Here is a 17,769-nt window from a genome sequence, read left to right on the forward strand (position 1 = left end):
AGTTCACATTCAGAGTAAAATTGTGACCTAAATTTGTGATTAAAGGTAATATAATATTCATACATGTCGAAAATAGACTTTAAAAATTAAAAATGCACACATTTATTTGTGTTTTTATGTTTGATTAATTACAATATAACTTTATGTTATATGAGAGTACTTTGAATTTGTCCATGGATTTTTTAAATTTATAATAATCCTGGATTAAACAACTGATTTCTTTTTTCTAAAGCTTTTCGACAAAATAAAGCATACAAGTTATATTATAGACTCACATATCAGAAAAAAATAGATATTTCTTATTTTTAAACATTGACAAAAAGTCTCTCTCAAATTACTTTTTTCGTGTGTCACTCGGTATTGAAAAGATAAAAATAAGTTAAAAATCTTTTTTTTTTTTTAAATAAAGGAGACCGAAGAAATCATTGATAGTAAAATTTAGAACTTTTTTGGGGGCAAAAATTTTCCCGATGTCCCATTGGTCTGATTGGAAATAAAAACACCGATCCCCGAACGTCAGTGGCGCTGCTGCGAGACGACGCGCTATAAACAAGCGAAGATAGAAATTATAGATGAGTTGGCGGGGTAAACAAGCGGCACAGCACGAGAGCCGAGAAAATGGCTTTTCCCCGGGAGAGAAATGCGTCTCCGCATTTTCCAGAGCGGAACGACCCGATGTACGGACCCTCTTCCCTCTCTTTGCCTCTCTATTCTTCTGCCCCCCCTCCCCCCACTTCAATATTTATCTAATTTTCCTATTTTGATGTATATGATGTATAAATAAAAGACATTAAATATAGAAATTTAGAAATATTAGAAAAATTAGAAAATAATGAGAAAAAAAAGATTTTATGTTAAAAATATTAAAATTTTTATGTATTAAACAATTATTATACAGGATGTCCCAAAAGTCCTGCAACAGTTAAATATCTCAAAAACAAAGGCTTTTTGAGAAAAATGTTTTAAATAAAAATTATAGGGCATTAAGTGGCGCATTAAGTAGTAATATTATAGTGTGATTATAAATAGCAATGTTAAGGCCATGTAAAATTCACTTTGAAATTTTTTAATGGAAACTCCTTTTTTATCATAAATTTATGTAGCTTATTCAAAATATTATAATAAAGTTTTTTGTTAAATACTTTTCGAGTTATGAGGCTTGGAAGATACAATATTTTGACATAAAAAACAAAATATCTTGTAAAACATTCAGTTTTCGTAATCTTATCTTAATACTTTTATGCACACAGAATAATGAGACCAATTAATTGGTGTAATAAAATTATTATTTTTAAGAAAAAATATGTTGCAAATTATAATACATTTTCTTACAAATAACTATGCGCTTTTTACACCAATTAATTTATCTAATTATTTTATGCATAAAAGTATTAAGATAAGATTATTGAAAATTAAATATTTTACAAGATATATATGTATTTTATGTCAAAATACTGTAAACTTCAAGCATTATAATTCGAAAAGTACTGAATGAAAAAAAACTTTATTATAGTGTTTTGAAAAGATCTCGAGATAAGCTACAAGAATGTGCAATCAAAAAATTTCAAAGTAAATTTTACATGGCCCTAACAATGCTATTTATAGTCACACTAATATTACTATTTAATGAGCCACTTAAAGCCCTACAACTTTTATTTGAAACATTTTTTTCAAAAAGCCTTTGTTTTCGAGATATTTGAACGTTGCAGAACTTTTGGGACATCCTGTCTATAAATTATAAGTGAATATTTTTATAACTTTAAAACTTAAAATTTTAATTGGAAATTCAAGTAAAAATGGTATATTTTTAAAAATTATTTTAACATATACACTATATAAATAAGAGACATATTATATAGAAAATTAGAAATATTATAAAAATAAGGGAAAAAATTCAGAAAAAAAGAGATATTTTATGTTAAAAGTATTAAAATTTTTATACACACACACACACACACACATATATTAAATAATTATTATAATTGTAAAAATAATAATAATAATCATTATTATTATTACAACTTAAAAATTTTAAATTATAATTTGGAAATTCGAGTGAAAATATGATATATTAAAAATAAAATTCAATTAAATTTTTCGAGAGTCTGAAATTTATATCTCCTTTATACTTCTTTATATTTTGACCTCACACAGTCTCTCAATATTAGTAAAAGCAAAATCAATTTCCCATGTTTCTCTTTGCTTCAATCTTGATCGTGTATGACAATTTGGACAGGCAAGCGGATTCGAGAACACGCAGTTCTGTTTGCCGGAAATTGACGAGAAAGAGAAGCTACTATTGACCTAATTTCGGTTCATTGTGTATAAACCGAAACTAACCGAGCGAGAAAATCCTCCGATCTATAGGTCTATAGATCCTGCTGGCCGTCTATAGGTATGTACAACATGTAACCATGTAAGTAACCGTTATATGTATAAGAAAACATGGAGATCATCGGAGCGATGGATTTATGTTATCTATAAGAGACCGGTATAGACAATCGCAGAATTATCAAAATGAAATTTTTATCTACAGAATTTATAGTTAATTTATTAGATTGTTGCATAATACATGTACGATAAATTATAAAAATAAAAACTAAACAATTCGAGCAAATAGTCTGAGATATTCAGACTTGAAACTTCTAGCCCATTTTCTTCGCCCATTATACATCTATCGTTACTCTTATCTCTCTTTATTGATAAAACACGATAAGAGGTGGTACAAACACACGGCATATACTTGTTTACGACGTCCTCGATCGAACATTTAATTTCAGTAACGAGCATGTCTCTGCTCCACTGTAGAATCTTAAATAATTAAAATATTAAAACTAGATTAGAACGGATAACAATATATATACATATACATATATATACTTTGCTATATACAGCATTATCAGATATATAACAACACGAGATATCAGAGTATTTTCTCTCATGAAACTGAAACACTTATCGATTATTTACGTGGATATTTTATGAGGAAAGGGAATTATATTAATAATTTTTATTGACTTTTGTCATGATTTTTGTATAAACGTGCAGTTGTACTTCTATATATAGCAAAAATAATATATTATATATTTATAATAGTACAAAATAGAAAATAGAAAATAGAAAATTACAAAAATTATATATTTATCAGTTATAATAATATATACAAAATAAATACAAAATACAAAAAACAAACTAGAAAATAGATTGTGTATTACAAACTTTTGCAATGTTTCCCTCCAGATAGATAATATTACGCTAAAGAATTACAAAATTATAATATTTTCCTAATAATGCAAAGTATGTAAAATTATGGCTTTGAAAGATGTAATCGTATATACAATTACTTTACTTACATTATTTTGTTAAATTAATTATATTATTCCTTGACCAAATATAGATCGACCATACGTATAACTAGTATTTCCAGTATGTCCAGTCTCGCAGATAATAACCCAGTTTTTCCATACATGTTGTAATTATGTAACTGTATTTCTAATGCACGATTGACCGAGCGTTATGTATACATATATCTATTTTAACGATCGAAAAATTGTGTAAAGTGTAAAAAGCGTAATTGTTTTTTTTTTGTTTGATTTAATTCATTATAATGAAGCTAGAGGGGGGGGGGGAGAGAGAGAGAGAGAAAGAAAGATATTAATCCAAAATATTTAATAAAAAATAATAGAAAATTTTATAAAAATTAAAATTCTCTCTCTCTCTCTCTCTCTCTCTCTCTCTCTCTCACTCCCTCTCTGTTTCTGTATATGTAAGTTTAATAAAAATTCTAAGATCGTCTCAAAAATTGTTGTAATTATTCTTAACGTTGTAATTATTGCTCATAGAATTCTTAATTACACATGATACGATGATGAAATAAAATTTCCCCTCACGATTCAGCGATTTTGACTTTGGTTGGTTTCTCACTTTGGTTTATTACCGTGCAAAATCGCGCTATATCGGTTAATAGAACTTGGCGGAAAATTAAAAAGAGCCGAGGTTTCGCATGTAATTGAATCGCTTTCAATTTCTATATCTTCTTTTTGTTTACGTTTGAAAAATATTAGTATTAAGGCTCCTGGTACCTCGCCGACCATGTCGGAATCGTGACGTCAGAGGCGAGAAAACACACGCTAAAAATTCTTAGATGCCATTTCGAAATAAAAAAATATTTCGATGAAACAGCACTTCAGATGGCTTTAGCACACTCTCGAAAACTATCCTTTTTATAATCAGTCAACAGCTGTAAAATGTAATATTATGAGGCCCAGTCCGTCTGGTCTTTGCACATGCGCAATCATTCCGCGTGTCAAAGTCTGATATCTCGATCATTTTACGGTTGTTGATTGACTGTCAAGGGAAAAGAATAGTTTTCGGCGTTTTTTAGAAGTGTATTAAAGAGATCTTAAGTGTTATTTTATGCAAATATGTTTTTATTTAGAAATGGCATCTAAGAAATCTCAACGTGTTATTTCTCGCCTCTGACGTCACGATTCCAATATGGCCGCGGTGAGCACCCAGGAGCCTTAAAAATCTGTATTAAAAAAAAATATTCGTATCTAGTAATTATATAACGAGAATATAATCGAGGCTGCAGCTCTATTTTATTTTACGACCATCAATGCTCGTTAGAAATGTGATCGATTGAGCGTATCATGAATTACAGTAGGACACGCAATATAGAAACAGTCGCGTTTAATTTTCTTTCTTCTTTTTTTTATTTATTCATTGTACGCGATATTTTTATCATATTCACACAATGATAATGTATATCCAAATAATTAGCGGGATCGCATAGTAATATATACAGTAATACTTATTATTTATATATACATATATAAATTATATAAATTTTAATTTTTTAGATTTATAAAAATTAATATAATTCCTAAACAACAATAATAATAATAATAATAATTGTATATGTAATAATGTTTAACATGCTATATATATTTATTCAGAAATTAATTTACTTGTACACATGATTTCTTGCATTAATTTTATGTTAACAATGTTAATACAATTGATTTATTATTATTTATATTAATTTTCTTTTCTTATTCATTCAAATTTTTTATTATTTACATTTAATTGTTTATCTTAATTAATTATTTTGCAATTTATATAATTTATAATTTTATTATCTATATTTAAATATCAATTCTAATCTTTTCAATCCTATACATGTTGACATTTTGACTACTTTAAATTTATCTGTATTTATTATTCTCTGGATTAACATGACAGCGATGGTAATACGATGACAGATGCATTGTAAATCACGTTATAGCGGAAAAAAAAGAACTTCGTCAAACCGAGGCGCATATATAACGATCGCGAATTATAGTATTCTTCGTAATTAAATTTACGAGTGAAACAGAAGTAGATGCGAAATAATCATGATGGTAAAAGAACGCCTACCTGTTGCATCGTTACGTCGTCGCAGAAAAATATAGCATTTAAATAACATTACAAAATTTATTTATATCTTTTTATCTCTTATGTGTATAAATACAACTATCTGTTCGATAAATAAAGATAAAATATAAATTACAATGATACTTTAACAGAGAGTCGATAAAAAGCAGATACAGAGTGTCCCATTTTAATCGATCGACCCTAAAAATTTTTTTATTTTTGCTTGCGCAACAAAAAGTTTCAAACAAAAGTTGTTTGATTTGAAGGAGGACAGAAGATGGCGCTACTATTTTTTTATTTAAAAATCACTTTTCAAGGTCATTTGATGGTCATTTATGTTTTTTTAAATAGAACTATCATATTTTTTTTATATAAATCGATTTCTTGCAACTTTCGATATAAAAAGTTGTAAAATAATTAAAAAGTGAATATATAGTTTACGAGATATATTTTATATTTAAATTTGACATAATTTTACATAAACTATGAAATATCTCGTAAAATATTCATATTTCGACGATCTTATTTTAATCCTTTTATGCATATGAAAGGAATCAATTGGTGGATTTATATAAAAAAATATGGTGGTTCCATTTTAAAAAATTAAATGACTTTTAAATGACCTTGAAAAGCGATCTTTAGATAAAAGTCAGCGCCATCTTCTGTCCCTTTTCAAATTAAACAACTTTTATTTGAAATAATTTGTTGTACAATCAAAAATAAAAGTTTTTGGGATAATCGATTAAAATGGGACACCCTATATACAGAATTTTACAGAATCGGGAAATCTTGACGAATAACTTTTTGCATTTTAATCAGCCGTAATTGTTTCCTAAAATAATACTAAATCGATACGATGGCGGTGCATTATTCCCATTTTTCTGCATCACTATTGTTTCCCTCAATCAAGATTGAGATCGTTTCCGATCTCACAGCATCAATTCCCGCGAGAGAGCGTGGAAAATTTTTTCTTTGTCAGCTGTTAGACGTTCTAAGTTTTCGAGACAGCTGATCATCCATTTTTTTCTTCTTCTCAAACCCGTTTGAGACATTTTTTTTTCATTTCCCTCCTATGTCTCTTTCTATGACAAAATCGCCTATTTAGAAGATTTCGAAGCCATGAGAAACAGTGGCTCATTTTTTACAACAAAGGCGCCATTTTATTTTATTTTAGCTAAAAGCGACTGTTGCACTCGAAAAGTTTAATTTTTATTTCGTATTCTTGTATAAAATGTATGTCGAAAACATTTCAAAAAATGTCATAATTTTACTTGTCTATATTAATCAAAGAAATAAGATATAAAATGCATTTCGTTTTCTTCAAGTTAAACATCTTTTAAAAGGTATATATCTGTGAAATACGAACTATCTAAATTTGCTTAAAGCTAAAAATGTTGTCCCTCTATTATTTAATAATATGCTAAGTAATCATATAAAGATTTAAAATTGTTGTAATCTTTTGTGATCTGACAATTAATCATATACACACAATTCAATAATGAAGTCTTGCAGAATAGTTAGATATATATCTGTGTGTATATTTGTCTCTTTTATTCTGATTGAATACAAACAAGTATTACAATATTTTGAAATCGTCTCTATACAGGATATAAAAAGCATGAATAAAAAACATAGAGAATTATATCTTTTATTAAATAACTGTTATCTTGATATGACCTTAGGAGATCAACCAGAAATCATCGTTGACTGCATTATTTAATATGTTGAAACTTCTGTATTTTTTCTAAAATATTTACAAAATATATTTTGCCTTAGGGAAACATCAGCGATGTTAACTTTCAATATCAATAACTAATGATTCAATTAATCAAATGATTAATGACGATGAATTTATTAACAGTTAATAAGTCAACAAACAAATAGACAAATAGGCATATTAAAGTTGACAAACGTTAATGACGTTGACAAATGTGTGTGTTAATGAAGTTGACAAATTTCAATATTAATTAATTTACAATTTAATTATATACAGTAAATTGTGAATTGCGGATTTGTTTGCGTTTAATTTTTAAAATATATTTATCACCGGCGAATGTGCATATTGCATTCCGAGGATCAACCGCAAGATGACACAAGATGATGAGAAACGTTAACATAACATGTATGATGAGTGGATACATGCTGATGACGCATTTCTCTTCATAATCTACTGTGATCCAACGTGTTTCCGTGATTTCATACGCGTAATACAATAACGAGTTTTAGAAAGTGAGAGAAAATTGTGACGATATAGATCTCTTTTTCATCAATTTGTAATTGATTCCGATCAAAAATATTAATGTAACTGTCAAAAAATTATTGAGTAATTTGAAACTAAAACGCTTCTTGCGCTTTGACACTTTGATTTTATTTGCTATTTATTTCGCTTCGATAAATTTCGATTTGTAAGTTTAGCAAAAATATATAAATAATGCAATCTTGATTTTTCCATAAATTTTCCAATGATATTCTTCTATAAATTCCTTTTTTCCAGCGAAAATTATCATGCACGGCAACTGTTCAATTAAATTTCTAAATTTTAAAATATCTCTAAAATTAAATATTAATTAAAAATTTTATTATACTAAAGTCCATCTCTGAACTTGCTTAAAGAATACAATTTTATTATCTGTTCTTTTGTCTTTTGTAAAGCTTAATACGGAAAAAAATATTTTAATTGAGTGAGATGTTCTTAGAAAAACTATATGCATATTAAAAGATCAGACGTTTGATAAAAGTTGATTTATTTTACATTCTTTGAATCTTACCAAATACGCAATTCTGTACGTACATTATCTTTGGTAATTATATGTCATCGCGGAAATGAGGCGTTATTGTAACTGCAATCATCAACGCTTCCGCTATCACCATGTAATCATGTTCACGATGCACCGGAAATTAAGATAACCTTCATGCTTCGCAAAATTTATAGCGGTTCCACAAGATGTCTTTGAAATTTATCAGAAATTGCTAGGTTTAGAAATCTATTGAGAGCAAAAGGGAATTAATAATTTGACAAATAATAATCAGAAATATAAAATTCTGAGGTATAAGGGGGAAAAAAAAATCATCAAGACAATTTAAAAGAATTTAATGAACGAATGCTTCCTTCTTTTCCTTTCGACCTACATTTTCGATAATTCTAAGAAACTCAACATTTCTAAAATATTTATCGTTAAAAAAAATCGTCATCAAGAGAATGATCAAGAGAATTTAATGAACGAATACTTTTTTACTTCTTTCGATCCACGTTTTCAATTCCAAAAAAATTTGACGTTTCTAGAATACTATTTAATTTATCGTCGGAATAACGAAGTGGAGAATCATATGGTACATTCCATGTGGAACAGCGCAATGAGTGTGGGATCGAATAGACCTAACAACAACCTTTTGTACGCGTTCTCTACCGCGCGATTATAACGAAACGTAATTCCACCGTTCCACGAAGGCGCCATGGAACATCGCGCACCTGTACCAATAACATTTCCCGTTGTATGCGTGTACACGCAAATAGATACACACGCGCTCGCGCGCTCGCGCGCGCGCGCGTCGAGATTACGTATGTTCGTCCCGACTGTCATCGGTATAATTACGTTTGCAAACGGCAAACGCACTCGTGCATGCGCCGCAGCCGACCCCGCATCCCGCAACGCCTAAAGCCGCACTCACATTGAAGGATGAAATTATAGAGAAGCTATGTAAAATTGTGTATCGTAATTAGAAAAAAATTACGCACACGTATACAGGATGTAAATTGCAACTAGCAGCTACCTACATATTTTTTTTTTTAAATAACTATACATTATATCTTTACACCAATTGATTTCTCTCATTATTCTGTGCATAAAAGTATTGAGGTAAGATCATCGAAAAATAAATATTTTATGAGATATTTCATAGTTTTTATGTAAAAGATTATGGTTAGGCAAATTAAAGCATAACATATTTCGTAAATTATATATAGTCACTTTTTGGCAGGGTTTGAAAAAACCCGGGTTTTTTTTAAAAAGCCCAGCCCAGTGGTTTTTTAGATTTTTTGGGGTTTATTGGGTTTTTTTGGATTTTATTGAGTTTTTTGGGATTTTGTTGGGTTTTTAAATTTTTTAAATTTAATTTTTTATAATTCGCTAATGATTAAGAAAATTGGCTATTTAATTGGCACAATTCCTTATTATGAATTAATTTTTATTTAATTTTTTTTATTTATTAATGTAATAGACCTTCTATTACATTAATAAATAAGAAAAATTAAATAAAAATTAATTAATATTAAATACTTCATTTATAATATTATTAAATTTTTAGCATTTTTGGATGGGTTTTATAAATGGGTTTTTAAGTAAGTTTTTTAAAGTGGGTTTAACCCAATAAAACCCACTGGGTTTTATTGGGTTGGGCCCACTTAGTCAAATCCTGCTTTTTGGCCATTCTACTCTTATAACTTCTTATGCTGAATATTGCGAAGAATCGATTTATGTAAAAAAATATGGTAATTTCATTTTAAAAATCCATATAGTTTAATCTCTAAATGACTTTGAAAAACGCCATCCAAGGGCAAGGTTGGGCAGATATGTATCTTAAAGTATCTGAGATACGTATTTAAATATGTATCTTATTTAAATACAGTATTTAAATACCGAATAATCAAGTATCTTGAATTTTGTAATTAATTATTTAATCTACATGTATCTTGTATTTAAATGTATTTATGTAATTACATTATTATCCCACGTGTGCAAAAGGCGTTTATAAAATTTAATACTAGTCTATGTTCTTCTACGCTCCTGCAGAGAGACTGTTTTCTTTTACGGGATTTATACATTCGTCTACTCGTGATCTTCTATCTGACAAAATGTTTGAAACATTGGTATTTTTAAAAGGCAATAAGAATTACCAAAGTTATAGTTTGTAGTGATGATAAATAAATAGAGTATACTGTATTGAAAAACCTATACTTAAATTACTATAATATATGCTATTATATATAATATATAAATTATATAATATATGCTATTATATGTCTAATATTATTTTAATTATTATTATTTTATGAAGTTTAAAGTTAAAATAAATAAACTTATCTTTCAAAGTGCTGATTTTACTTTTGATTCTATTTTTATACAATTCTACTTTCAATATATAATCAGAAAATTTAAAGAATAATTGTATTTAAAAGTATTTATAAATGTATTTAAATATATGTCAAAACCAAAGTATTTAAATAATATTTAAATATATATCAAAAAGTATCTTGTATCTTGTATTTAAATATTTTGTTTTGAAGTATCTGCCCAACCCTGTCCAAGGGTAACTCTAGGTAGCAATATTATGTTTCCCTCGAAACCCTACAACTTTTAAGGGAAAGTACGCTAATCGTACCGTTCGTTAAATCGTACCTTTACTGTATTTCTTAAACAGAATTAAAATATTTTAAGATGTTAACGCGCGCTGTTGTAATATCGCAGCTGGCCTCACTCGAATGCCGCAATGTTTGTTTCCTTCTTAAGTAATCCGTTGAGTGACGTTCATAAATTTATTTTGTGTCCCATACAGCATACATATCCAAAAAACATTCAGAAGATATCCCGAAGATATCTTTAAACGATAAGATATCTTTAGGATATCTTCTGAACGGTTTTTTTAATATGCATGCTGTATAGGGTGATTTTCATGTAATATTCAGCACCCTGTGCTTAAGCTATCACATTGAGAAAGATAAGCAGTTCAACTTATTATTAAAGCATTTTTTCATCTTATTTAATCCTGTATATGAAATCGTTGAAAAATCGGCGAAATGGTTTAAATTATTTTTTTATTTACAAATTTGACAAAGCAATGGAAGTTCGATAAAACGTACCACTAACTTTTTCCTATATCCTATATTGTACTGGTATGATTTACTGAATTAATTTTTTTATAGTTTTTTCTTTATATTTAGATGGACAACCCAAGAAAATATTATCAAATTTTATAATTATATTAAGATAGGTAATACTTATTTATATTTGTGTGTTATACATAAAGTACTTTTGTTAAATTTTTTAAGAGAATTTATAATTATAAATATGACATTCTTATGGATGTATTTTGTTGCAAACTGTTTTGTAGAAAATAAAACTTCATTTTTGTTACAATTTTTTAATTTTGTTGTTATACGATTTAAAAACTCATGGGTACAATTTAGCAAACCGGTATTATAATCATACCAAATACTACTTTTTTTAAAATTTTTAATTTACGATATGAAACAATGATAAATTTGTGTTAATGTTTAGCGTATATCGTTGATAGAAAATCATAGTTTCAAATGAATAAAAAAATTTTGTCATTTCTTTGATAGTGTTATTGTAATTTTAATATTTACCTTAGGGGATACGATTTAGCATACTTTCCCCTTTATGGAACATTTTTCCTGAAAATGTTTTATTTTCAAGATAATTGATTGCATCACTTAAAAAAAATGAAACACCTTGTATATACATATAACACACATGTGTGTATAAAATAGATAAAGAATTGAATAAGGTAAAAAGATGTTGACAAATTTAAATGTTAGTAGATTAAGAATTAAATGATAAAAAAAAATTGACAAATTTAAATCTTAATAAAGGATTAAGTCACACATCATAAATTAAAGAATTTGTTCTAAAAATAAATTGTATCGATTCTTATTGACAAAAAAAATAAGGAGAGAAATGTTCACAAAAAAACAAGATAATCAATATGTATATTCCAGTATAAACTTATTCTTTTTTTCACAGCATATAGCTTCATGAAGAGTACAAAATAGCTTTTTTTCACGCGAATACTCTAATACGGTATTTGCAATATAATTTTTATAATATGATACTTCCAATAGCTTTATGCTTTATTTTTGATACTCGATGGAAAGATAATTGTATTATTAGAGTTTTAACTACTCACCTCGGTACCATCTTCTTCAGTTCTCTGAGTGTCGGATTATACTCTCGGTTGCCCCCGCTAATTCTCGCCACACCTTCATCGACATTCACCGCGTCCCCATTCATCACCAAGTCCATCAAATCAGCGAAATCGTCGTGCCTTCTCATCGTCGACGATGACGGGGTCAGTTCGCTTTTCCCGGATTTTTCAACTACGGGCGTCGCGTCGCCGTTTGCCTGTTCCCGGCTACCATTACCTCGTTGAAGGAACTTCCGGCGGAAGTTGCTGTAAACGCTGTCGGCGTCCGCCGGGTCGCCGACCCTAACGCGAGCATGGCTGGGGGTCAGGTGATGGCCGCTGTAGCCCAGATCCATCTGCAGGTCCATCACCAGCAGAAGCGTGAACACGATTGCGAACGCACTGAGGCCCAGCACCAACTTGTCGCGAATGCGGATAAGTCTAATTAGTTTCATTTTGGGATTTTTCTTATGGAGTCTATCGTTCGAGTCACTTCTTTCGTTACCTAATAATTTTTGCTCAATTATCGGCAACCGTGAATCATCCGATTGATGATCTATAAGACGATAGGACTCGCGGATAAGTCGTTGGTTGTTCAAAGATTCAAGATTGTTCTTCAAAGCAAGCGAATTGTTGGTATATATCTTGGTGATTAGCTCTTTTATCTTAATAGATGGGTTTTTTGAAATATTTTCGCAATTTTTTCTAGAATTTACTAATGACAAACGTCGATCCACAGATTTGTCCAATCGATGATTTGTACAATTGGAAAATTTCTGTGAATCTTTTTGAACTATTCGTTGATGAGTTGGACCTTCGAGATTGTCGATTATCTTCAAGATGGGCAAATCGTTGCCATTCACTTTGATAATTCGACTTGTCAAAGTTTCTTCGCAATCCTTTATCCCGACAATTGGATTCTTCGAGCTCTTTTCGAAGTCTTTCACCTCACCGACTGGTTTCTTTGGTATCTCTTCGTGTTTCACCTTGATAGCTTGAATTTTTGAAATCTTTTCGGAATCCTCAATCTTGATGACCGAATCCTTCAAGTTCCCCTTCAGATATTCAAACTTTGTACATCCCGATGCACTTTCAACAGATTCCGCGATGAAATTGACCTCTGGACTTTCTTCGGAGTTATCTTGCTTCGGGCAAGAGGAGATCTTAGAAATTGTAATATGCACTTCGGGTGGTTTCGCGATCGACTGTTTCGCATAGCAATTCGAATCCGTAAGTCTGCATTTCGCGATCGACGAATCGTGTTTATCGGCTGACCCGTCGTTATCAAACCCTGTTGACCCTTGACTCAGCCGGACTTCCTCCGGTGGTGGCGATCGTTTCGCTTTACAGTCGCTATTGCGTTCTCCTTCTACTTTCTTAGATTCCTGAAGAACTGACCGAGGAACTTTCGATAGAAGATGACGTCTATGGATAATCGATGATCGATAAGGGAGATCAACCGAATCGTTTGTCTGTTTAAACGTTAAATTCTTGTTCAACGAAAGATAGTTACAGATGGTCCATTTTGTTGCTTGTGATAGTCTCTTCTTTTTTTCAACTAAAGAAATATCTTCCCCAGTTGAAGAAGGAAATTCCTTCGTCGAAGAAAACTGGTCTTGGACACTGGTTCTTTTGGTCAATTTCGACGATAAAAATATTTCAGAAATATTATTTTCTTCAGCTAAAAAAGTGCCTTGATTAGGTGATGAAAAAACAACTTCCTTAGTTGGAGCAAAAATATTCTTCGTCAAATACAAATTTTCCTGAACGTTATTTTCTATTGATTGCAACGGTAAAGCTTCAGGAATATCTTCTCGAGTAAAAAAAAAACAATTTTTTGTCGATAAAAAATTATTCTCAATCTGTGCTGCTAACTTTATATCGTCAGAAATATCTTTTCTTTGCAATAATGAGGAACTCTTTCTTACACATGTAGACAATTGTGAGGTTTTCTCAAAATCCTTTTTTACTAAAAATACTTTGTCATCAAAAATGCTTGTTGACGGCTTTGGATTTCTCTGATTTTTGTCCATTAATCGCATCAATGGGTCAATCGAAGTATTCTTCTTTGGATTGTCGTTGACATTTTTCTTTATTGAAAGATGTGAATTCTTTTGAACATAATTCTTCGAGAATAAATGGAGAATATTATTTTTCGTCTTCTCCACGTTTTCCTGCGTTAATTGTTCCTTAAGATTTATCTTCAACAGTGAATCTTCTTTGATTTTCTTCTTTGGCAATAAAATACTTTCATGAATGTCTTCATGAATCTCCTCTTTCTTTAACAACAAAGGACTATTCAGATTGTATTTCTTTGCAATTAATACATTGTGCTGATTATTTATTTCGGCTACCTTTTTCTGAATATTATTCTTCAGTCGATTTTCATAAATATCCTTCCTTGCTAATATTAGGCTCTGCCGATCGCTTCTATCAGTTGGCAATGTTTTCCATTGAATGTTTTTTCTCAGCAACAGAGAACCTTCCTTAATATTCTTCTTCAAAATTCTTCTGATATCTTTTTCTTTCTTTAATATTAAACTCCGTCGATAGCTTCTATTGTCTGATAATACTTTTACTCGACTATCCTTCTTCAACGACAAGAAATTTTCCCAAACATGTTTCTTCCTCAGATTTGGCTTCCGCTGGATGCTCCTCTTTGGAAACAATTGGTCTTTGTTGATCCTTCTCAGCAACCTATCGCACCTCTTACCGATTTTATTCTTACTCAACACTCTTTGCAAGGAATCCTCTGCTTTATTAAATCCCCCAATACGATCTACTTTCACTCGATCGTCGATTCCACCATTTGATAATTCGAAGGATTCATCTGTTATTATCCTTCTGAGGAAGAGGTTCCTCAACTCTTCATCATCATCATTCTTGTTTTTAAATTTAAATCTTCTGCTCGTCGATCTCGATCTTGATTCTCTGCCCCTCAATCTCGATCTCGATCTCGGATCTTTGGATCCTTCGTATAATTTCTCGCGATCGTTCGCGTTATCTGTGTATATCGGGCGGTCGGCAGTTGCTGTCGCGTTGCTGCAGCTTGCACTTCCGGAACATTTCCCGTCAGCCAGAGCTCGGGATGATTGCAAAGAATAATATGATCCGGCGTCGCGACGCGCCGGACTCTCGACAATTTTAATAAACTACCAATAATCACTCAATTGCACACACACCCTTGTTGCACTTTCATTGCACTTTGAACATTTGTGAAAAAACGAGAAAATATATCACTTATATTAATTAAATAAAAATGTGTTTATTACCCAAATAAGATTAAATTAATTAGATTTCGAATACCGGTGCACAACGTCCTTATTATCGCGCCGTCTGAAACAAAAAAAAACTTTAATTATATGGGGAAAATATTTTGTGACAATTATTACTATTATTATTATTATTACGTTTATATACCTATTATACTACATTAACTTATAATTAGTTATGCAGGGTGTTTCTAAATAAGTGCGAACAACTTTAGAAAATGATTCTTTGTCGAAAATTAAGGGGGGTGTTTTTCATATAAATATATACTTCTATATCTCTCCCTGAAGAGTTACATTCCTCCAAAGGGAAAGATGAAAATTTGATTTTTAATTTTTTTCTCAAATTTTGGACGTTAGAAAAATGAAATTTGATGGATATTTTCCACTAATAAAAAAGGATATTTATTAATATTTTTTTAATCTTCTCGTATCGTTATAAAGAGATAAAAATAAATATCGTTATAAGGAGATGAAAATAACAACCCTTATTCCATTTTTTATTAGAATTTAACCGATCGGAATATAATCATCTAAAAATATGCGTTAGAAAGCTTGATTCGTTTAGAAACTTTTTATTTCTTTTATTTTTTTCGTAAAATCAATATGGTTCTCAAGAAAAAAAAAATAAAAACCTAATTTTTACTTCCCCCTTTGAAGAAGTGTCACTTCTCAGGGAAGGATATCGGAGTGTTTATATGTTATAGGATTATTATTAGGATTGTTTATATGAAAAACCCTTTTAATTTTTTTTTGGCAAAGAATCATTTCCTAAAATTTTTCGCACTTATTTAGAAACACCCTGTATATTGTTATATAATTTGTAACTAAATTTAGTTAATTATATAACTATATTGTTATATAATTGTTATACTATATTTACTTAATTATATAATTAAAATTCTTTATATTTTCTAATTCTCTTCTATCATACACATATCTATGAGAGAGATTTCCTTATTATAATTACTTATTGTATTCTTTATGTTATAAAATTCTAGTTTTGTATTATTTCTCTCTCTCTCTCTCTCTCTCTCTCTCTCTCTCTCTCTCTCTCTCTCTCTCTCTCTCTTCTTTCTTTTTTCTCCTCTCCTCCTAAAACATTTTATAAGTCTTAATTAATTCTTAAAATCTTTAGAAAATAAAAACGATATTGTAATTTAATTAAAAATCTTCCTATTATGATTGCATATCGTCGTGTTGCATTTGCGAGTTGCGATGCATCGTCATAATGCATCATATGGTTCGTGGTATGTAATTCAAGTCGATAACAAGACTGGCCAGCGTTATTTTTATACAATGGCGCGCGGCGGTATTTTTTTTTATATTCGTTATATCATGTTACCGTCACATACATAATACACGTGCCACTTTGATATTTATATCGCGCTAAAACGCATGAAATCAGATAAGTGTACGTCATGATATAAATATATTATGATCAGCTGTCCCCTTGTTCCTTTTTTTTTTTTTTGCTTTTTATTGTAACTGTTTTATTTATTATAGTAAATAATTATACCTCAATATATATATTTAAATATAGATATTTAATATAAATTTTATTTTTAAAGAAGAAATAATTTTATTAAATTTTATATAAAAATTATTTAATTATTAATTGATAATGGACTTATAAATTTCCACACAAATTTTAGTGGAAGTTTTAAAGCGGATCAAAAGATTCAGAAGATTTCGAAAAGAGCAATGCATGGAAGCGTACATTTTCTCGTATTTTTTATTATTTTACTATTTCAAAATGAATGACGATGATTCTTTTCCAATGCATCAGGCATAATACATTTTACTTTTAAATCTAATATATGTACATACATACATACATACATATTTATATAAATGTATATACTTATTTATTTTATTAAGTATATTTATTTATTATATTATCTGATGATATATATAGATAATTAAATATTTAATTATATCTAATTATATATAAATAAAAATGTTACATATCATTATAGAGACTATATTAATAAAATAAACAATATAATAACATTGAAATTTGATAATACTGGTAACATTGTTTTCACATTATTGGTGAAATTTCATTCTCTTAATTGCTAATTAATTAGCGAGCGCTAATGAGAGGCAGAAGGACCTGAGAGCCTCAAGTAGCCATCAAGGATCCGTATGTTATTTCGAAAAC

The 17,769-nt window shown here is 29.6% G+C and overlaps 1 protein-coding gene across 4 annotated transcripts in view; it reads right to left on the reverse strand.

The window, feature by feature from the left end:
* LOC145936913 (uncharacterized) overlaps positions 1-17,769 on the reverse strand; it is a 111,775-nt gene that overhangs the window by 43,753 nt on the left and 50,253 nt on the right. For 3 of the 4 annotated variants that reach the window (XM_083039587.1, XM_083039594.1, XM_083039577.1), the window contains one exon: positions 12,340-15,672. In XM_083039587.1, coding sequence (XP_082895713.1) covers positions 12,340-14,378 — 2,039 coding nt within the window. In that variant the 5' untranslated portion in view covers positions 14,379-15,672. Of the gene's footprint in view, positions 1-12,339; positions 15,673-17,769 lie in introns of those variants that run through there. The other variant, XM_083039569.1, reaches the window with a different exon arrangement.

Source organism: Prenolepis imparis, unplaced genomic scaffold, assembly GCF_030444845.1.
Source record: "Prenolepis imparis isolate NDT839.2.m4 unplaced genomic scaffold, iyPreImpa1.0 SCAF_1, whole genome shotgun sequence".
Taxonomy (NCBI): Eukaryota; Metazoa; Arthropoda; class Insecta; order Hymenoptera; family Formicidae; genus Prenolepis; species Prenolepis imparis.